The sequence below is a fragment of the Etheostoma spectabile genome, chromosome 20 (assembly GCF_008692095.1).
Source record: "Etheostoma spectabile isolate EspeVRDwgs_2016 chromosome 20, UIUC_Espe_1.0, whole genome shotgun sequence".
NCBI lineage: Eukaryota > Metazoa > Chordata > Actinopteri > Perciformes > Percidae > Etheostoma > Etheostoma spectabile.
In genome coordinates this window covers 10775039-10798025 of record NC_045752.1, presented here as the reverse complement: position 1 = coordinate 10798025, position 22987 = coordinate 10775039, and the positions used below count along the sequence as shown (strand labels likewise).

Here is a 22987-nt window from a genome sequence, read left to right as displayed (position 1 = left end):
TTTCCCTCTCTCTTTCTCTCTTCTATATTTCCTCCCTGAATAATATGTTACAACATGTCTTTGAACTGGCAATAACGTCGTCACCGCGCCAAAGCCACGATTTTCACTCCCATTCACAAATATCGGCTGAATGCAATGTGGGGTGAGAAACGTGAGCATATTTATAAATACACATAATCATATAATCTAGCCATTTCCTCGGCGAAAAAAAATGATGTCCTGGTGCGTTCATTTATTCAAGAGTAAGAGACACTTCAAACCACAGATTTTGTTTATTAATGTAAAAGCTAACTTAATTGCAAGGTCGACGCGACTCATTTTGAGCGATTACAAAAATATAGTATGTCGAGTGTAGTTTACATATTTTCTGAGTGTGCATAATCCTCTTCCCATTTCATATACGAACGTATATTTTTAACTTCTGACAGAGCTGTGGGTGAACTCACTTTGGGGCAGCCTTTTTCTAAGAGAAGAATCGAGGGCAGCTAGCAGACATCATGAAATGATGAGGGATTGTTTACTTGGGGAGGACGAGGTGAAGAGGGGGTGGCGATGAGGCGAGATAGCCTATGTGGGGGCGGAGAGGTCACGTGAAATGACCCGGAACTAGAGGAGGGAGGACGAGGGGGGCGGTGGCTACGTTTGAGAGGAGCAGCATCATCATCTTTCTCTCTAGCAGCAGGTCTCGACTCTGCGTTTGCTGCTGATCGCTGTCCTTTTGGACCGGATGTTTTCCGTTACATCGTACCTGCCGGCCGACTCTACAAAATCACAAGATAACATCTACAAAAATGTGCCGGTCTCAAGCGATGATTGGGGTGATCCAAGTGAGGCAAAATCCTGATTTTCTCTCAAATAACATCAAATGTCATTAGGCAGTGGGTGGGTCCCAGACCTACTGGTTCAAATAATAGAAATTAATTAAAATGTTAATACTGTAATCAAAACTTTAAACTGTTCCAATAATATAAGTATTCATCCAAACTACTGCTGATAATTCAATGCATGACGAACTTTGTGACAGCAGCAAGACAGATGATGCAGAGAGAAACCAGCATCTCAACATATTGGATAACTATTACTCTTGCAACCGCTTTGTCAGATTGAAAAAGACTTTAATGAAGACATTGTTTTATTTGAAAAAAATGATGTGTTTTTTTCCTAAATCAGTTGTGCTCTCAAGGATATATCTTTGTTTATTTTAAGAATGGTGTTTTTGCTTTCTTTTATTTGAGTATTTCCTCATTTTGTGTAATTACCAACCTAAATGTTAACAACAATTTCTGACAAAATTGTTTATATATATATAGAACAATCTTGCTATGAATTTACAGTTTCGTTAAAATAAAAAAAAATGTTTCTGCTACAGGGCTTTGGGAAGGAATTTGACTATTTGAACCATTTAATCAGAGAATTATGAGTTACAATGTAATTAGTTGACAGTAAACTACACATTCAAAATAAAATACACACCCACTTATCTATTTCCATATAGTTCCCACGCCTTATACATTCTTCTTAGCTTTTGGAGGTTGGGTTTTTGTAATTCCTGCAGGGAACAAAAATGCTTTGTCACCACCAGATTGCTGTGCTGTAAAATGCCTTGAATAGTACATTTGGTACAAAGTTCGGATGTGCTTTTCCATTCTGGTACCTTTTCATCTTTGTCCAAATGGAGAGTGTCTACTAAGGGAGCAATGGAGGGACGGCCATGGGCACACTGGAAGGGCAGCTGGCAGGAGGACAAGGACGCCACCAAGCTGTAGCATTCATCTCTACTCAGGCTGTCGTTGAATTTGATGGCACCTGTTAAATGCATGCATGTATATTCATATGAAGATTTCAATGTAACTGAAATATGTTGAATCATCTGTTAGGGATATTTTCTTAGCTCCCGTAGATAAATATCAAACCCAAAAGCACAGAGAACACAGAAATGGTAAAAAGGTGAAAATTGCAAATAGTTTATGTAATTAATTACAGGGAGGCTACAGAAGAAAAGTTACAGAGGAAAAGTCTTATCAGTTCAGTTTTCCAAGGCAGTTCCCAAAGAAAAGTTTGTGCATATTGATTGTATACTGTTTTAGAGACAAAGGACTTCTTTCTGACTGGAATACAGCCAAAAAAAACACATCTCTTCCCTTCCTATTAAAAGGATTATTTACAACAGTCTATTATCATTGGACAACAGACTTCAAGCAACATCCATTTTATCCTATGACAAAACAGTTTCTTCCTGCCATATGTATGTAGGCTATATGGTGTCACTTGTGCTCTGGTGGAATGTGGTGTCCTGTCACAGCAAACACTAAATAATGAGATTACAGTATGCGGCAACACAAAGACACAAAGTATATAGGAAATGTTAAATGATCATTGATAAAACTCAAAGAATAATTTATTTTTCACATCAATGAACAAAAAGTAAACTGAAGGATGGAGAGAAGAAATGTAACCTTACCATGGCATGCTAGGGAGGCTAGCACCTTCAGCACAGTGAGAGGCAGGGTTCCTCTCATTCGACCAGTTGAGCGGAGTAACTGAAACAAAGAATTAGAAAGGATACATGTTACCCTTTATTGAATAAGATACTTTCTCCCCACAAAATGGTTTAGGGCCTCAAAAACATATTTACCTCAATCTGCTCTTGAAGATACTCCTGATGTGATTATTTGGGGGGAAGCAGAATGGTAAACATAAGGTGATGCCTTTTTGCTAAATGAGCGATACAATAGATGGTCTTAATTTGAAAGTCCTACCTCAACAATAGGCTTGATAACAGATGGTCTCCCCCGCCTGATCTCATTACTCTCCTTTTCCATGAAGCACAATGGTACCTTCCTTACAAAAATGTGTGGATCTGCTGCCTGTGAGAACTTCACTTCCAGGCCCAAACACTGCAAATGTGCCTGACAAGACCTGTAAGAGAACAACACAGAAAACACTGCTCAACAATAATGATAATGTAATAATGTCCATGGTATGAAAAAAGTAAATAAAAAAAAAACAACTCAATTTTGTCAGTTGGAGTCAGTAGACATCAGAATTTAGTATAGTCAAGCAATTATCAAAAACGCTTCAAAAGTTAAAAACAAGCTGTGTAGCGGAGTTTGACAAAAAATAAAATAGCGGCACACAGCAGTGGTGAAACATTTAGAGATGAGCCACAGGCAGGAGTATAGTTTGTTTCTGGTTAAGAAGTTGTCATTTGAGGGATGACAATAGGTTTCTGAGGTGAGTGATTGTGTGTGTCAGTATCGGTGAGGCCTTATGTCATCAAGGAAAGTAAATTAGAACATCTGAACAACAAAGGGATCAGAGCTCCAGATCAGAGCTCCTCTTATGTAACTATAATCAAGATGGAAATAAGGCAGATTGATGCAGTTATAGAGCCATTACCTCCTTGTCCAAATAAGGTAGTGACTCCTTCCACTGTCTGAAAAAACTGACATGATTTTTTGACAGTGCTCCATTTACAGGAAAATGCAACAAAACTTTGGATTTCTCTTTGGGAGGCATTTGACAGTGTACACTCAACTATTAATACATGCTGCCACAGCAACAGAGTGCTGATGCTACTGAATGACGGCATGGGAGCCAAAGTGCTACGTAACAGCTAAAACGGAGGTGAAATGAAGCTGCATCACTGCACCTGCCCTTTCTGTCATCTTTATTGCTACCATCCTTCAACTCATTGCCATATCTGCTGCTGGGTATGTCCGTTTGAGTACAGAACAGCCAGCAAGCTCTTAAACCTCAACCAGTTAAAGGCCAACTGCAGGGTAAGGTAATCCATCAAGCAATGACAATCAGACCAAAATAAAAAAAATAAAAAACACCTGTGTATCCTAAACGCCTTCAAAAAAAGCTTACAGGCTGTGGTTGCCGAATACAGAAGCCCAAAGTCCTGCATCAGCCATTAGCAGACTAACTAGTCATCAAGCATTCCAAAAATTACATTTTATCCAAAAATTGGTAGCGTTCTGTCATAAAACAAATAAAATAAAAAAATTGGACACTGACTTATATACACAGCGTATCTTCACATGAGATATGCTAGACTTGGCCAATAAATTTTGAAAATTAACGAGTAGTGGATCAAGTTTCTTTTGCCATACTTACTAAGCATATTTATATTCTTAAACTCAGTAGTATCTGCCTTTCCCCCAAGTGTACTGTTTTGTTCAGATATTCCGATTAGCTTGTTGTACTGTACATATCTGTAGTAAAAACACACCTAAGCAGCCTAAGTTCTTCTTCTGTTACACTGATCTCAAGAGGTGGAAAAATGGTAGATGAACACAGACGTCTCTCCCCTGGTGCATCTGGGTTATCCTCATAGGAATCTATGACAGAACATACAATTAGGACTGTGGTATCACATCAGGGTCCCAGCAACACCATTGTTAATTTAACATTTCATTCTTTACATTAATACTGTGCATTGTGTGTTTGTTTTTACCTGCAACTAGATGTTCAAGTCGAACTCTCTCATGTGCAGCGTGTTGATCCACCAGCACCAGAAGGTTTCCTGGGGTTTCAATATCAAATGAATGAGATGCTGATAAAACAACAAATGACTAAATGCAGTGAAGTGCCTGCCTATACCTTCAGTTTCATTGAGTGCTGCAGGCTCTCCCTCTCTTGTATTGATAAGACATGCAAGGAACTTCTTATCCACTTGATGAATAACCTATAAGGTAATTAAATAGCTATTACTTCATAACATCAATGAAGGTGAAATGTCTAAAGGCATATTAATGAACATTTTGTCAAACGTTTAAAAGAAAACCAAAAGAGAAATTTGCCTTCATTGAGCAAATCATGGCCTTAGAAAAACGATATGGGAACAGGATGTTGTGGATCTTGACAGCCAGTCCCTCAGCTTGCCCACTTGATATGTCCACACCAACCTGTTGGCACAGTAGGGGTCAAAATGTATCATTTAAACAGCATTACAATTTAATTTGGAAAGTGTTTTGAGACACTAAACTTTAGATCCGATAAATCAAGTAGATCTTTTTAATCCTTGTAAAGTCTTTACAAAGTAAACACAAGTTTTGTTTACCGTAGGAGGTCGAACAAATACGGGATTATTCCATTTTGAGTACAACAACGCAAGTGAGTTGGAGCTCTCACCATTGGCATCTGTTAAGGCAGACAAGACTATACGTGAACACAAACAAGACAATTTCACATTTTGTATATTGTATGTGCGCAAGGCACCCTACAGTTGGCAGTCAGATCTGTCTGTGGGGTACCTCTGTCATCAAGCCCTGAACTAATCACTCTATCTGTCCTGGACTTTGGTAGGAAGGGCAACACTAGATCAATCTGAAATGGGTAGCATCTGGGTTCCATCCCTACAGTTTTAAGGAACAGGAACAACGGTGACAGGTATTCTTGGTTAATATTGAGTGCTACTTCCAGTTGCTATCATGTCAACATAACCTGCTGAAAAGCACAAAAAAAACACTAACTCACCCGTTTCAGAGATGACAATAACAGCCATATTGGAGACGTCAGATGTACAGCGGACTTGCGTTTCATCAGTAGGTGGGTCTTCGTATCGGCTATGTCCAGTCACTTTGTTGACATAAACCGTCTTTCCCACAGATGCATCGTAGTGATGAAGCCAGTCCCCCGATGTCGTAACCACTTCCCTCTCAGCCAGCAGAGGATTTGTCCTGCAACCTGGGACTGGCTCAAGATTCAAACCACAGTCATTGTTGTTGTTATTGCCGTCTTGGCTACCGTCATTACCACTGTGGCAGGTATTGTCCTGCAATGCAGTACTGGACAGGTGTGCTAATACTTTTGAATCGTCTGTTCTGTGTTGTTTCAAATGGTTGAGTTTAGCTGCTAAAGATGTTTTGCCTCTGTTCTGCCTTGAGACTGGTTTTAACCTGGTGAATGCTGAGAGGGTTGGTGGGCTTCGAAGGATGCTCTGCGTCTCTTCTGTTTCTATAACTCCACCCTTTGGCTGATCTTTCTGGCAAAACAACAACTTCTGGGAATTCAAAACAAAGCTGTCTGTACGAGGAAGTTTAGTGTTATTCTGAGTCTCTTGAGAGGATAATTTTAGTTCATCAGATTTTCCATATACTCTTCTAAACTTCTCAAGGGATCCAGACTCCTTGCATAAGGCCAACTTTTGACAAGTTGCAAGTCTGGGTAATTTTGGGGGAACGATAGGAGCAAAGTCTTTGCATGGTTTCTGACAAATTCTGTCATTGCCTGCATGCAGTGAGATTTTGCGTTTTGATGCAAAGGATGTCTCTTCACATTTCTGCGCTAAGATTTGCTGCTGAAATACTGTCTGCAGCTTTTCGTGAATGTATGGATCAGACAGACTGATTTTTCTGTTACTTACTAAAGTATGTTCATGTCCTCCTGCACTCTGGCAGTCAGGTAACCGTTGCTCAATACTGTTTAAATCAGACTGAATTTGTTGAGTGATGCTGTCTAGTGAAGTCACGTTGCTGGTTGAGGTAGCATTATTTAAAATTATTACTTTTTCTTTTGAGAGTTCAATTTTTTTACTTTCTATTTGTCTGACTGAACTTGACATACATAACATTGGAGAGCCTTCCTTTGCTTCACTGAATGTTGGCTCCACTTCTTCAGTAATGTGATTATCAGATGTAGGTTCAAGTCCAGCAAGATCACATTGTGACTCATATCTATATTCTTTGTTTATGCTTCCTTCCCTTTTTATCTTTAAAAACTCATTTACAGTTATCTTTTTCTTCCCCTGTTGTTCAGTCTCTTCTTTGCACTCCATCTGACCAGACTCCCGGCTAACACTGTCCTCACATACAAAGTCATCTTTGCGCTTTCGATGAACAGGATCAGATGCCAGTTTCATTCCAATACTGCAATCTAGTGTGGAAGCACCATTGCCACTATCTGAATTGTGTGTGCCAAACAGTTCTGGAGGTAAGTAATCCAAGTCTTCCTGAGAAAGCTCCGCCACCAAATTCTCCCTGCTCATGAACGCTTTTACTGCCTCTTCGATACACAGCAAAATGCGGTCCCAATCTTTGAACTCTATTAGAGTTTTGGCAGGCTCAAGACAGATGTCATACTCTGAGTAAGAGCATTTGATATTGATGATGTATACTCCATGCAGTTCTTGGCTTCGTTTGTGCTTTGGACTCCTGATTGTAGACTGCCCATCTGGACTGCCATTTTTCTGATTTGAACTGCTCAGTCTGCGTAGGAGAAAGTTCAGGAGCTTGTGCATCCGTGTTTTCAGCAGCAGTCTGTCATTTACATAAAGGAACTGTAAGCTGTTGTTGTAGTGGCCTTCTTTGCCAATGTAACCGGTCACTTCAAACTGTCCGTGTGTGTAGCTGATTTCTCCAAGTTTCTGTGCTCGTCCAAGACTGTGCATCTGAATAAACCTATGGTAGGTGTTTCTAGCTTTAGGAAGCTGCACCATCATGGCTCCTGTGCAGTCATTCTTTAGGGTGAAAGACACAGAGGGATGCATCAGAGATATAGCCTCCACTCTGTGTCTGATCCTTTCACCCTCCAGGACAGCATCCATCCTCTTCCTCCGGACTGGCATGTTGTGGAGGAAGTTACAAATAACAACAGTTGTCCCCGCAGAAGGTCGAGCAGTATCTGCTTCAAACACATCCATGCCCTTGCCATCCTTGAAGATTTTGACGTGAGTTTTCACTGACGATCTGGTCCGGGATGAGATTTCAACTAATGTGGCGAGAGAAACTAAACTCGCCAGGGCTTCTCCTCTGAAACCATACCACCTGAGGTTGTCCAGGTCTTCAACAGAGCTGCATTTGCTTGTGTGGTATCGGTTTCCCACTAACTCCATATCCTCGGCGTTAATCCCGGCACCGTTGTCGATTACCTGAACTTTGTAGGCCTCCATGTCCATCCTGACTCCCACACAGGTCGCCTGTGCATCGATGCTGTTCAGGATAAGTTCCTCTAAACACTGCTGAAGCGAGGGGATAGCGACACCGGAGCGAAGTTTCCCCTGAACCTCTTTAGTCAAGCACTTAATCATTGTTAAATTCTGTTATCTTGGTATATTCGGTCTCTTACCTGTTCCAACCGACTACACAGTAATGAATTAGTCGATTCGCTTAAAATTAGCCGTTGCTAACATTAGCTTAGCAGTTAACACTAGCTAACTCCATGGGTTCCAACCATAAACTGTATTAACAGTCGCATTTTGATTTTTTGACTCTTTTTTTAAAGTCGGGTTACACTCATATACTGTATATAAAAGGTTACACTAAAATAAGCTATCGGAAGTCCATGCTAAAAAGTCTATCTTAAGCAGCTGTTTACAGTCAACGTCTAACAAGAGATGACCATAGCAACTAACGTCGACAGCCGAAGCTAACAGTGCCATCTTCTGGTGTGAAGGACTTGCCGTCGTCTTTTTCTATTGGTCGTTGGCAATTCGCAATCAGCTTGTATTGTGCTATCTAATGTTTCTATTGACTCAGGAACCGTTTTTTTTATTGGATTAACTGTCATTGTGTTGTCCTTGTATTTTCAACTTAAAGTTGAAACAAATACATGTAAATTGTCGCCTGACGCTTATTCATTTAGCCTAGAAAAAAATTTCTTCATTTATTTGCACACACATACACTGCATAAATCCAGATAATGGAAAAATTTAAAGTGTCAGCCAGGAGATGTCAAGAAGCCACACGTTTAACAACAGACAGCCCCTCAACTTAATCATTTATTCTTATTAATTTATTCCATTTAGAGCTTGTTATATTTTGTTTTTATGTACATCTTTCTTTCCTACATATATTAAATCTCTCTCTCCATATGTGTGTGTGTGTGTGTGTGTGTGTGTATATATATATATATATATATATATATATATAGATTGAGGTCCTTCCTCTATACCTCTTGGCAAGTCTTGTTAGGTCTGACATCAACAGTGACATTCTTCATGAATATTTCCCCACAAATTGAGGACACATTTATTCTACATCTTTGGCTTTTTTTGTCAGTGTTTCTGCACAGTCACCTGCAGAGTTCACAAAGGAGGGCATCAGCATTCTGATAAGTATTTAGTCATTCATCAGGCTCCCCTCAGACTCCTTCAGTCACGTCTTTGGGCAGGCCGATGAAGACAGCTGTGACGGATACCATTGCCTGTTTGCTCAGAAGCATGTCTGCTGGATTCTGATTTGCTTGCAAATACCCCCTTCAAACAGATTTACAGTATGTTAACAGTCTGTTACATAATGGGTTCACCTCATTTAATACTTCCTCATTGTTGTTCCTACAATACAATGCATATAATGTGAGAGGAATTTTCCATTTATAGAATGTTATTCCATATTGTAGATGTTAATGAGACATAACCTTAACATATTTTTATTCCATTACTTGAATGTAATCCAACCAATAAGAAAAGACTAAATAAATAAATATCTGCTTCAAAGTTAACATTACAGGCACAATCTATGAGTTATTTCATTTTACTATGTTAAAAGTTGAGTATTCTAGGCTATTGACCGTTTTCTCGTTCTTGAACTCTGCCTTGGTTATGTTTGATTTGGGGCTCCCGGTGGATTTCAGCCATACTTGCATTTCTTTCACCTTGCAGCGTGGGCCTTGTAGCTGCCCCTGAACAGTTCCTGCGCCTGTGTTTTGGACCCACCCCACCAGACCAAGCTTCTTCCCTTCTGCCTGGAAAATGAAACACATTAGAAGATGGCAGAGGTGGGATACTGATGGAGAATGTGGCTGTGATGGGATACTGGGAAGGGAATATTGGTTAGATAAATTGTACAGGATGGAACAGTCTTGATCTCTAAGCACTGTTTACAGGACAAAGATTGCTTGTCATGTTCATGTTATTTTAGTTTTAAAATAACACTTGATGCACGAAAACTCAAGGTCCATTTAGTAGCTTCAGGAGCTGTTAGTTTTTAGCATCCACGATAATGAACTGATAACTCCATCCGCAAGATCGTGAGATGCAGTTGAAAGTTCCAGAAGAAGGTAGAGAATTAACCTTGAGTTGTTTTCTTGTCAAACTAAAACTACGAAAATAGCATACTGTTAATGTGTATGTTAACTTTATACCACTGTCAAACTTACTTGAGTGTATTTTCGAAAAAATACACCTTGCACTCTTCCAAAAATTTCATAATCCACTGAAATTAGATCTTCGTTGGCCATAGTGGACCTAGAAACCGAGAAACAAGACAGAAGGTAATTGCGTGCTGAGTTGTGTATGCCAGGCACATATCTACATCGCAAGGACTATGTTATGTTCTAGCTAGCTGCTATGCTAACATATAATGTATGTACAATATGTAGCTCGCTATGTATGTTCACACGGTTTGCAACCTGGATAATTAATTTAGCTGTTTATAAATGGTGTATGGATACATGAAAGTTCGCTGTCTGTCATATAATTCACCTGAATATTGTTAGGAAGCCGTGGGACGACTGTCCAACATGGATGTATAATGCTATCCAGCAGCTCCCAAGAACCTCGATTTTGAAACATACGGGGCTCTGGCTCTGCTTCAGGAAGTGATGTTCAGTGGACCAATCAGAGAACACCCAAGATGTTTGGTTTCTAAGCAACAAGTATAAACGTTGGGAAAATGAGTCGCAACAGTTATCATAGTTGTCGCCGAGTGGCTTAATTTTTTAGCTAAACTCAACTTTAATTTCAATTCAGACGACATTTAAAAGGTCAGTAACTGTTGGAAATTCTAGACCGTTTTTTTGGGAAAATGTGTCAGCCACTAATAAGTCTATATATACCAGGTTGCTACATTTTATCTGACATCTTTGAAGTAGGGTCTGGCAAAGGGAGACTACGGTGATCTGACATTGACCTCTATCATTTAGCTAGCAAATATTATTTAAGAAATGCCATGTCAGCAATGTTTTGTTAAAGTATTATATAGGTTTCTTAATTTTTTCCCATTTTTATCTTTGGTATTTTTTGGAGTGAAACACCTAAGCTACCTGTCAAAGAAACTCTACTTAAGATATACTCAAACTTCATCTGCTGATTACTCTTAAGGCGAAATGGACAAGAAGTCCCAAACCTGGTCAGAATGGTGCAAACATTAAAGGTTCCATGACAACTAAGCAAATGCCATCTGCTAAAAACAGTGTTACTGAATTTTGTACAACAACAAAAAACTAGCTACAGAACAATTGTATATGTAGCACATTTCACTGGAACTATGCACTTTGCATGTGATAAGAGATTGAGTAATTAATGACAGATTTATTTATTGATTGGTGGATTGATGGATGCATGGGTGGAGGGATGATGGATTGATAACTTTATTGTTTTAATCTTAACAGATCTTTGTGCTAACTTGATTTTCTACATTTAGACTAGAGACTAATTAGATGAAGTTTCTTGGGTATCAGATACTAATATGTAACTCAAGCCCAGTTGATTTGGTCACACCTGTGTTCTTTTTTCATACAAATAGTTACACACTGCAGATACCAGCTCTAATCCACCATCCTTTTTACCTTACTTTCTTTTTCTGCTTGTTTTTTCTTCTTCTTAGAAATCTTTCCCTTAGTGGCTGGTGTGGAGGGCTAAGGTGTTTTTGGCAAAGATCTAACAACAATAAAACCTAAAAGACAACAGATGAAGTGGGTACATGAGCATGTACCCACAAAGAAGACACAGTCCTCAAGGGCAGCCCATTATTGCAGGGAAAAGGCAAGACATTGTCTTTACTCAAGCACAACATGGTGTTGTACCTGGTAGGAAAGCAGATGGAGTAGACCAGCCATTTCCAAACAAGCCTGTTAGCCACAGAAGACCTCTCAATCCCCGGAAACAAGAATCATTTGATCTGTATGATTTTGAGAAAATCACTATTACAAAACAACCAAGAGGCCTTTTGTCGACCCAAGAGTACCATTCAAATGGCACCAGAAAGACCACGGGATCCCAGCATTCAAGAAAAGACTCACACCCACTGCCCAGGGGAGAACTGCAGATGGCCAGAGCAATTCATGCAAAACAGCTCATGCTGCAGGATAAGCTGTGGAGTGTTGAGGAAAAATTAAGACAAAAATTCCAGAGAGAGGCTGCTGCAAGGGAGTACCAAAGTAGAGAGGAGCAGAGGCACAACAGGGGACGAACAGAGAGGGGAAACTCTCAGACCATAACCAGGCTGGCTGAGCAGAAGAAGATAGAACCAGAAAGAAAAAATGAAATGACGATACAAGAAAGAAGACAGGAGGATGTCAAACAACTTATGAACAGGCAAGATCAGAAGAACGAGGACAGAAGAAGGAATACACATGAAGAAGAAAGGTCCAGGTGGAAAATAAGAGACAAAGAAGACGCACAGAGTTCCCAGGGGCATAGAAAAGGCCATAAAGATACTCATCAGATCACAGCTCCTGTTCGAAAAGTGAGCGGAGAGCTTTCTAGGATGGAAAATGTGAACGAGCATACTAGAAGAAGAAAAGGAGGGGAGGGAAAAGATAATGGCGTTTGGGGAGTGACAGGTGTAAAGTCACAGGATGGAACACAGAAAGCAAAAGAAAGAGAACAAAATACAACCTCCATGGCCGATAAAGGTTTGACAAGAGAAAGCAAATATAGGGAAAGGACATGTAAGGAGGTGTACGGTGTAGACGATGAACAAGACATGCCTCAGATAATTCAACAGAAGACATCTTATAAAGTTGCAACAGAAAGCCACAAAGGTGCAGGACTTAAACTGTCTGTGGGACGACAGCTTCCACCAGTTTCTCATCCATCTCATTCCAGCAGACCGGAGCAGGAGGAACTCAGACAGGAAGTCAGCACAGGCACTGGCCTCCAGCTCCTTCCTTGCAAAATCTGCAACAGAAAGTTTGCAAGCGAAAGATTACAGAAGCATATGCAAATCTGTAAAAAAGTGCAACAATCACAGCGTCAAGTCTTCAACTCCTACGCTAATAGGACCAAGGGATCCGCCATAGAGCAGTTTTGGAAAACCCACAGCAAGAGCCCAGAGGTAGGCCCGTAACATTTTAACATTTTACACACAAATGTTTATGTTAAAGATATGACCTGTGGAGTACCATTATGGGGAATTGTTTTTAAGAGCTGGTTCCACATGCCTTTGTTCAACAAAAGAAAACTCCACAGGGTAGACTACAAATAACAGAGTCTGCATTTCAGACTGGGGGTGTAGGGTCATATAGCATTTACTAGCAAGAGAGAGTCTAATGAGAAGCTACTATTAGTTGTATTATGGGAAATGTAGGATTTTTACCCATACTAAGGACAAGGGGTGCACAATTCAGAAAATGTCACATTTCAATTCGATTTGTAGGCTTAAGATTCGATTCAAAATTGATTTTCGATTCAAAAACATCTCAGTTTAAAAAACAATAACAGTATGTAAATGTAGTTACTTTTCCCATGTGATTGTATACACGGCAATACAAAACAAAAAATATGAATGGATTTTTGGAATGTTATGATTCAATTTTAAATCTGTAGAATTTGAAATGCGATACGAATGTGAATCGATTTTTTGCCCACCCCTACTATGGACTAAAGGTCAGAGATCATTTCCTCTGCTTTTTATTCCTTCCACTAAACCTTTTTTCACAGTTCCCAACTTTATTGGAATTAAGTAGTAAATTATGTAGGTATTAAATATTTGAGATGTATTTGATGTCTTTTTATTCATGTTTTAAAGAACCCAAGACAGAACCACATGGCAAACACAAGGAATCTGCACGAGGGTCGACTCCCAGGTGGAACCTTACAACATAAACGGGCCAAGTGAGCCGCCCAGACCAAACCAAGACACGTCCCTGGACCATTTGAACCAGAACTCCTCAGCTGTCAGCACACCCATCATCATCCTCATCTTTAAATGCTGTCAACACACTGTATAAACAAACAACCTTAGGCACAGCATTGTCATATTTGCACTCATTTTGGTTTCAGTAGCTTGCTAAGGCACTCTGATTGTATTTAATGTTGCATTTTACTGCACAAAAACATTGCAGTGTTATACTGCACACATCTGACATCCAGAGAACAGCTTGTAAGCTGACATTGGGATGGACGGACGGACGCACGCACGCACGTCTTAATGTAATGCAAAAAAAAAAAGCAGAGCAACATTTCTAAGACAAATAAAAACGGTTTGAAAATGCAATAAGATCACAATAACAAATTTGCAAGGTCAGCTATATCATAAATGCTTCCATATTCAAATAAAACAGTTCAAGTGTTAATACATGTCACAAAGAAGATAGACCTACATGTGCTGCCCCTACAAGAGTCGAAGAAGGCAATATAAGAAAAAGTAACTAAAAGTAGTTGCTAAAAAATTTATCAGTAGTTTCATCTTTCACACAAATACTTTAAGACATTAAAACATGCAAATTTACAAAAAGTATATATTTGCATGAGATAATTTGAATATGTTTGTAATAGCTAACATTTCTGATAAATATGTAATAACGTTTTAGGAGGCTGTTATAAAAAATAGCCAACTATTGTGTTGGCTATTTTGGTATTTTAAGAATATCAAATGCATTTAAAATAATTGAAAATAAAAGTGATACATATGTTTTCACATTTGAAAATGGTGCCAACGTGAGTCATGACTCATGATCAATCTAGACAAACATCCTGGCAGCCCATCTCTCAACAATTGACAAGACGAAACCCAAATTGTTTCCTATTTGCGCAAGATGGTCTTACATATTATTGATAAATACTAATATATGAAGCACTGAGGACTGAAGCCTCAATCCTGACATCACTTAAACTCAACGATACCACCAAAACATGGACTTAACATTCACATTGCAGAGTAACACTATGATGATTGTCTCTCACAGATGTCAAGGTCCGATGCTTCATGTTGAATCCAGCCAACATTTCAGTCTGTGGAGAAACTAGCTAGATTACTGCACCCATGTAAACACAAGTGTGCATATGAGAGTGTGCAAGATATTATCCAGTCTTACATATGAAACAATGTAATCATGCAACTTAGCTCTCTGTCAAATATGTATACTGTATGTAACCACTGTGAATGGGCATGAGGCTGCACCCTCCACTGTACTGAGCCTCCACTCCCCATCTAACAAGCTTGTTTAATTGAATATGTGCTAAGAGCTTTGACACTTCTCCCATAATCAGGACATCTGCAGGTTACGCCTCACACACTAGCCCCTGCAGATCGACCCCCATGGTTTGTGAATCCGCCTCCTCTTTCTCCTCCGTCCCCAGGCATACGGGCATCTGACTGGTGGTTTCCATTATTGTCACATTCTGCTTGACGTAGCGTTGAACGATTAATCGCTGCCCAGAGCCTTTCATTCTCCTTTTGCTGCTCCTTGACCTAGAGGCAGAAAGGCATGCTGTTAAACATGCACAAGGGTCAAAATCAGAATATCTGGTCGCGTTTGGGAAAAATGTCTCACCTGCTTCTCGAGGATCTGGATCCTCATCTCTTGACTTGAGACCGTCTCTCGCAGCTGCAAAATAAGTTCCTTTGTCAAGTACTGTGGCAATGTGATGGACTGATAAGATCATGATTTGCAGTGAGCAGATTTGATACCTGTGTGACTTCGCTACTCGCTTTGCAGCATGCGTTTGATTCTCCTTTTTTGCAGACGCCAGCCTCCTCCAGTCCATTGACTTTACCACAGCTCATTCGTTTAGTCTGGAAAATAATAATGCAGTTTTAAAAATGCAAAATGCAGTTTTACACAGTATAAACAGCAGTATTGTGAAATTTTAGTGTTTATTTGAAGTACATAATTCATGTCTTGTGCAAAGGACAGTTATGTTGCCATTACCGATAGGCCTTTCTTAGTGCTGACTGCTGCTGCCGCAGCCTTTAGCTCTTTCAGCTCCTCATAAGGTAGAGTGACGCTTTCAGAGACAGAAGAGAGATGGTCAGGAGTGGATGCCTCAGAGCCTTCTGGCAACGGGATGAACTCTGCGTTCTCAAGCTCCTGTTGAATGAGAACCTCCCTGAATTAGAACACTGAACCATAAAACAGAAACCTGTAAATGGAGACAAACTAAAAGTTTCCTTATTCCTTGGTGCTTTCATGATAACACACCTTTCTAAGCCATAGCGGGCAGGAGCTGTCCCCAGTCTGACTTGCCAGTGACATCATCGGGGTCTCCATGAGGCACTCCTCTGTATGATCCTCCAGTGTACCCCCAAGACCCCTGTCACGACACTCTGTCTCTGAACCAGGTTCTATGTCCATATCCAGTGTGGATGTAGATGCCTCCTGGCCAAGTCCTGTGTGTGTACACACACACACACACACACACACACACACACACACACACACACACACACACACACACACACACACACACACACACACACACACACACACACACACACACACACACACACACACACACACACACACACACACACACACACACACACACACACACACACACACACACACACACACACACACACACACACACACACACAAAATGTAGACTTATTCTCCAAGCAAAGAAAATGAATCAATACACAAATTGGTAAAGAAAGGAATATACCACAACAAGATGATAGTCCACTGCTGTTAGAGCGAATAGTCTTGGAGTTGAGCACTTTCTCTGCAAAAGACAAAATATATTAGACAGCTGGCTGCTTGTACCAGTAAACTGGGCAAGTGTCTGGTTGTGATTACTAACCCATTATTATAATGGTGTGCCAACCACGGCAAGAGAGGTCCGGTACATGGTGGAGGGAACCAAAGATAGGCCTTGGCATGGCAGGGCATACCTCTGAACCAAATCCCTTATCAGCTGGCATACCCAGTCGCCCATTTCCTGCGTTTCCCCATGCAAAGATCTGATTGTCTGCAAGAAACAAAAACAGGTGACGACAGCTATATCCTCGAGACCAAGATGCTGGGCATCTGAGAAGAAAAAAAAAGTACTACAAACCTTGACATGAAATCATAAAAATATACATATTATTGCCATAGATGCACAACAGGACGGTTCATGTTTTTACCTTCAGTGGCTGTAATGGTGAAGCCGTCTCCACAAGACACTTTGGTCACTATCTTCCCTCCAAAGGGTCCGAGAAGGAGTTGGACGCCCTGATGTTTTTTAAAGTCCTTCACACCCAGCTGTCCGTACTTGTTGCAACCAAAGGTGATCAGGCGACCACGTACTGCAAACCCAGAAAACATATATGATAGGTTTCTTTAAAATGGTAAAAAGGTTCAATTACAAGAGAAATATCAGCCTTTTTTATGGTACCATCAATGGCAGCTGTGTGGGTCTTCCCTGGAGCTATGGTCTGAATCTTGAACCGTGACAGCTGCTTTACCAAGGTCAATGTGGTGATGTATGGGATCCCCTGGTAACTCTGGTGTGGCGTACAGAAAAAAAAACACACACACATAAACATAGCTGCATCCCCTAAAGTGTCTATTAATACAGTCCTTTAAGTATAACCCAGTACCTCTCCAGGGTGGTTTTTGAGACCAGAGAATCCCTGGTTCAGACCAAGCTTGTTGAATTCATTGTTTCCACATGCTAGGACTTTGCCAGTTTCTGTTAAAAAGAAAGTTCCATCGCTGCCACATGACACTGAGGAGATGGTAGCGCCTTTAGGGATCTCCACCTGGGAAAACCAGAAAACAGACAGTATTTTCTAAATAAATAGCTACAAATACTATCCTATTTTAAAACATGTTGCATCTTACTTGCTCCTACAAGGATTTAGCCTCCTAAAAAACAGTGAAGAATATGCCAGAACGCAAAACAAAATCTTACTTGCATTGGAGAAGAGAAGTCATCCTCGCATTCCAGGCCAAGACGACCTGCAGCAGGAAAATAGTGCAATTTTGACTTAGAACACTTAGTATGACTCTATTTTCAAAAAGGCCACCATCTCCCCCTGCTGTCTACAGTTATAACAGCAAAAACAACATTGATCAGCTCAGAATAGTAAATACAGCAACTCTGTGTACCATACTCTCCACAGCCCCAGGAGTAGATGTCCCCACCCCGGGTCAGGACCACCACATGGTTGTCTCCACACGAAACCTGACGGACAGGTCGATCCTCGAAAAACTCCAAAAGCACTGGCTCCAAAATTTCCATGCCGAGGCTACCCTCCACGCCGATGCAGCCGTAATAGTCTGACCCAAACATGTACATCTGGTCCTCATCTGCAAAAGCAGCAGCAGCAGCAGCAGCAGATGGTTCAAAAAAAGTGTGTTATAATACAAAAAGGTTTTTTCTCAAATTCCTGTTTTCGCAGGAAGATTTCCTCGCTCACCGGTGACACAGGCAGTGAAGTCAGCCCCACATGCCACCTGTCGGATGGTCGTTCCCTGTAACTTCTCCACCCTCTTTGGCTGTCGGTACGAGGCCTGGTCTCCCTGTCCCAGCTGGCCCACCATCTTGGCTCCACCTTGGACATTCTGAGGAGAAGTTTAAGAAAGCTCCTTGAAGTGAAGCACACAACTTGTTCCAGTAAATCTCATCCATGGATTAACACTCACAGCCCAGGTGTACAGCTCCTTTTCCACTGTCACTACTGCAAAGTGACTTTCCCCTGCACACACATGTTGGGCACTGCTGCCTCCTTTAAACATGTCCATTTTCTGGGGGGTGAACTTCCCTCCGCCCCAGGAGTACACATCCCTTGAGCGTGTGGTCACCACAGCAACAGAGCTGTCAGTCACTGTACTCAGCCTATGGCGCAGGCAGGACAACAAATCCGTTATACAATACAAAATCTTACATAAAGGACCACAGACAGGCTTTTACAATGGAGAAAATTGCAAGTGTTAACAGCTTACTTTGGTTTTTTCATTGCTGAATTCAGCAGGGCAACTCGCTCTTCAAGCTCCCTACCAGAGAAGGAGGTTGTCAATGTGTTGGCATGGATTTTTTTGACATCCAACAGAATCTAAAAACATTTTCTTATTAAAAAGAAATAACCAAAACGAGCTTTTCCCTTTCAACCAACTTACTGTCTGCAGCAGGAGATAAACGGCTGGTCCAGAATCTGCTCAGATGTAGGCCTCTTTTCAGGATCCTGCAACACAAAAAGATCACAACAACTTTACAGTAATATCCCTCACAGAGGCCAGCTTTTGCTTAGCACACAGTATTATCTCTGGCATCAAACCATTTGTTTCATGACAATCACTGCACACCACTCTTCTCGGATTATTACCCTCACTCACTTGATCGAGGCACTCGTACACCAGTTTGATCAATGCAGGTGAATAAACATCAGAGTTCACTTCCATAGTCCAGTTGCCCTGGACTATTTTCACACAGAGGTTCAGAGGGTTCTGATGGACACAAGCAGCAAAATTAGTTTATTCTGCTGGAAATAAAACTACATTTTCTGACTACTGCAGAGCAATAAAACTATTTTGAGCAGGTTAACAAACTTACCGTTGCATCAAATGTTCTTGTTAGAGCCAAGACTTCAAAAATTACACAACCCAGGGCCCAGATGTCTGATTTGAAGTTGTACTTCGATCCCTGGCACAATTCAGGTGACATGTAATATGGAGTTCCCACACACTGGATTTACACAGAAAGAAAAAAGTGAAAGTGAACAAATCAAGTAATATTTACTAAATTATAGCAGTCTGATTAAAGAAAAAAACAAATCACAACTTACAGTCTCTGCCATTGAAAACTCAGAGTCTAGCTTCTTTGCAAGGCCATAGTCGCCCAGCTTGATGAGGTCAGTCTTAGTCAGGAAAATGTTCAGAGTTTTGATATCTCTACAAGAAGAACAAAATAATCATTGTTCAAAACAAAAATAGAAAGTCCTGCAGACGCCAGATAATGAAAATGTGGTTACCTGTGTAAGATCCCAGCCTTGTGAATGTGGGCAACTGCTGAGGCAATTTGGTACAGGTACCATATGACCACCTAAAGAAATGTGTTAAAGGTAAAGATATCATAGAAAATAGCCTCTTTGTATAAAATAAGTTCCCTGCAATGTTGAAATCATACCTCTTCACTGAAAAGTTTCCCGTTCTGGTGGTTGATTTTATCGTACAGATTTCCTCCTGTGATGAGACGGCCATTTAGCATTCTGTCACAGATGAACAGCAATCAAACTAATCTCAATCAAATCTTCAGAGGGGACACAGTATATACATACCATTACAATACTCCAACTCAATGAGCAAGGTGTTTTTATCCATGAAGTGATTGAAGTAGGCTATGATGTTGTTGTGCTCCAGGATGGAGAGGATGCTTATTTCGTTCATGACATCTCTGCGCTCCTTTTCAGAGAGCGAGTTCAGCTCCACCTCCTTCCATACCACCAAAGAGTTGTCCTAGAGAAGCCAGAAGAGACATTAAACGATACTGATGAGAGTCTCAAATCATCAGCCGGATGTGTCCCTCCAGATGACAGAATGCATAGATTTAGGGTTCTCTACACTCCTCGTTACCAGTTTACAGAATAGACAGACAAGGAAAAGCTTCTCTGTTTTAGAATAAAAACCTTTTATGAAATAGAACTGGTTCAGAATATTTTCTTAAGAGAGGGACCTGCACAACAAGATGTAGCACTATAAACGTGTAGTGTACAAGTAATGTGTAATTAGTATGTTTTCACGGTAAGCAGTGGTTCATTTCTGACTGCAAACCCCCATGGCTGTCCAAGGAAAAGTTTTGGGCACCTTGCAAACTTGCTTAAGACGTGTTTTCCTTGCCCTGTTGTTGTTGTTGTTGTTGTGGAAGTGATAGTAAATCATGTACATTTAAGAAACACTTTCAACAACAAACTGTTCATCATGAAGGAAAGTGATTGTTGCACGGCATAATGTGTTATCCGTGTCTTTTAAAAACTGGGAAATATGACTTACCTCTGTTCTTCTGTACAGAGTTGCTTCACCAAACGCCCCCCTCCCGAGGATCCGGATAGGAATGTAATGCAACTTCTCCTCTTCGCCATTGTATGTGCTCGACGCTGATCGCTCACTTACCACAGACCCGTCGCACAAATCTGAATTTAGCGAATCGAAATGTCTTTCATAGTCCCCCAATGACATTTCTGTTCAAAGTCGTGTTAGCCAGTGGTAACGTTACTGATGGAAATAACCCGAACAGGCCTTAAGATAACTCTTTCTGAAAGACTTGGATAAAACCGTGCATACGTCTAACATGTTACCCGTATCGGCTAACAAAGAAGCCTGTCAAAGTGTTCGTATTAAGTTACCTGATGTCTCAAAGCCACTCAACACACACAAAGTACGAAAATACAACGCAGCAAAATACGTACAAGTAGTTGTACCAGCGTCAAGCATGACACAACAAAGATGAGGACGTTCAACCAAACTTAATGGAGTTTCAGAATAAAATGTATATCTTTGAGCGTATTGTCATGTATTTTACGATGAAAGCCAACCGAACGCATTTCCGGTAAAGGTACTAGTCTATTATGCTCATATAGTAAAATTAGCGTAATTGGCTAACACCTGGTTAGCAAGAAGCACACTAAAGCTTTCAGTAAGTCTGTGTAACAAACACACGGGTTGGCAATGTTCAAAACCGACTGGTCTCGTCTAACACGCGACGACCAACCGAAAACTCCTCCATCCTTGCGTTGCCCTTAAACCCGGAAACTATCGAAGTAAACGGTTTCCTTGGAGTTTTTAAACTGTTGCAGCAATCTTTTTTTCTCCTTGCGATAGTTTAGCGACTATAAATTAAAATAAGAGATGTTACACAAATAGCAGATATGCAATTGAAGTTTCATACATCAAAGTCAAGCTACATCATACATCAAGCTGTCTATCACATATTTTGATACCAAATTATCAGAACTACTGCAGTGTGACTAATTTTACAGATCATCAGACCCTTGAAACTTCTTTTACCGCAGGGGTATAGGGTGATATAGGTAGCCTAACTCCAGTTACAAATAATTTTACATTTAGATATTAATATTGTAGGCCTACAGTACATTTTATGGAGAATACATTGTAAAACGTTTAAAGGACAAGATAGTATGACATACATGTCTGTTTTTGGCTGATCCACCAAATTATTTGATACAGAAATCATATAAAAATCCAGTTTTATAAAGCTGTCTTTGTCATTGATTAAAAAAAATGCCCGCAATGGTCTTCTCCCGGATGTATTAAAAGGATAGTTACTGTAGTATAAAGGGTAACTGTGAACTGTAACTTTAAAACCTGAATAAAAATACATCTAAAATATTTAATGCTTACTTAATAACGTCAGCATTAACTTACCATAGTGTTGGGAACTGTGAAAAAGCTTGGTGGAAGGTCATTTATTTTACACACACATTGCATATTTGTATGCAACAGGAGAGATTACAAATAAACCATTTTTATGTCTCCTACAACCCAGATTTCTAGACGTAAGAGTACATCACTTCATGATTAGATATTTGCCTCTATGTGGGCAGCACATGTGAATCAGTATCAGAGTGTGTCACTGTAAAGTACGCATGTTAAATTAACTTCTCATTATTTGCATCTGTGGGACTTCCTTGAGAATCTTAAATAACAGAAATACAAAAAAAAAACAATATTGAGGGTTAAGGGGATTTAACCAAAAGGCAGTTTGTGAAAGGCAGCTTAAACATAAATATCAATTATATTGCATTTACTTTAAATACTTACCACTTCTGTCAAGACAAATTATATTACATTAGGCAATATATTGTGACAGTTTACACACACACACACAACCACACACACACACACACACACACACACACAAGAACAATTTCCTGTTTTGACCAAACGGAAATTACACTAAATACTGCAAACTCATTTCCACAGGTTACAGCCCACTCAGCTGGAACTGCAGTACCTGTCTTTGTCCCTGAGGTGTCTCTGTCTGTGCCCTGATTGAGTGTACTGTTTTTATTAACAAGGTTTTTTTTGACAGATGGAGGTAAACCTTTACACACACACACACACACACACACACACACACACACACACACACACA

The 22987-nt window shown here is 40.3% G+C and overlaps 5 protein-coding genes across 7 annotated transcripts in view; 1 reads left to right on the top strand and 4 right to left on the bottom strand.

The window, feature by feature from the left end:
• fosaa (v-fos FBJ murine osteosarcoma viral oncogene homolog Aa) overlaps nt 1-1551 on the bottom strand; it is a 4566-nt gene extending 3015 nt beyond the window's left edge. Inside the window, exon 1 of the mRNA XM_032500326.1 lies at nt 1474-1551. The gene's annotated coding sequence lies outside the window, so the exon portion shown is untranslated. The remainder of the gene's footprint in view (nt 1-1473) is intronic.
• mlh3 (mutL homolog 3 (E. coli)) lies at nt 17-9088 on the bottom strand. Of its 3 annotated transcripts, none has more exons than XM_032500311.1 (12): nt 5485-9088; nt 5232-5363; nt 5069-5148; nt 4809-4913; nt 4609-4693; nt 4463-4531; nt 4238-4346; nt 2760-2919; nt 2636-2659; nt 2462-2540; nt 1655-1806; nt 17-1549 (listed from the first exon to the last, which is right to left on the bottom strand). In XM_032500311.1, exons 1-12 carry the CDS (start codon nt 8033-8035, stop codon nt 1478-1480), a joined length of 3618 nt encoding a protein of 1205 aa, XP_032356202.1. In that variant the 5' UTR covers nt 8036-9088; the 3' UTR covers nt 17-1477. The 3 variants fall into 3 exon arrangements, with proteins under 3 accessions (XP_032356202.1, XP_032356203.1, XP_032356204.1); XM_032500312.1 differs by having other exon boundaries at nt 5262-5363; nt 5485-9087; XM_032500313.1 differs by lacking the exon at nt 5232-5363.
• Nucleotides 9089-9302: 214 nt separating this feature from the next.
• LOC116670063 (acylphosphatase-1) lies at nt 9303-10534 on the bottom strand. The gene is made up of 2 exons (XM_032500338.1): nt 10430-10534; nt 9303-9690 (listed from the first exon to the last, which is right to left on the bottom strand). Exons 1-2 carry the CDS (start codon nt 10517-10519, stop codon nt 9475-9477), a joined length of 306 nt encoding a protein of 101 aa, XP_032356229.1. The 5' UTR covers nt 10520-10534; the 3' UTR covers nt 9303-9474.
• A 34-nt stretch (nt 10535-10568) lies between these two features.
• Nucleotides 10569-14395, top strand: LOC116670052 (zinc finger C2HC domain-containing protein 1C). The gene is made up of 3 exons (XM_032500322.1): nt 10569-10710; nt 11553-13004; nt 13698-14395. Exons 2-3 carry the CDS (start codon nt 11649-11651, stop codon nt 13785-13787), a joined length of 1446 nt encoding a protein of 481 aa, XP_032356213.1. The 5' UTR covers nt 10569-10710; nt 11553-11648; the 3' UTR covers nt 13788-14395.
• A 17-nt stretch (nt 14396-14412) lies between these two features.
• Nucleotides 14413-21448, bottom strand: nek9 (NIMA related kinase 9). Its single transcript, XM_032500314.1, has 23 exons — nt 20866-21448; nt 20154-20331; nt 20003-20058; nt 19848-19918; nt 19662-19767; nt 19430-19561; nt 19213-19323; nt 18997-19061; nt 18823-18873; nt 18523-18715; nt 18297-18441; nt 17986-18186; nt 17789-17835; nt 17475-17636; nt 17270-17378; nt 17019-17180; nt 16694-16861; nt 16556-16615; nt 16093-16280; nt 15823-15981; nt 15582-15686; nt 15445-15498; nt 14413-15362 (listed from the first exon to the last, which is right to left on the bottom strand). Exons 1-23 carry the CDS (start codon nt 21049-21051, stop codon nt 15180-15182), a joined length of 2892 nt encoding a protein of 963 aa, XP_032356205.1. The 5' UTR covers nt 21052-21448; the 3' UTR covers nt 14413-15179.
• Between the last annotated feature and the right edge of the window lie 1539 nt (nt 21449-22987).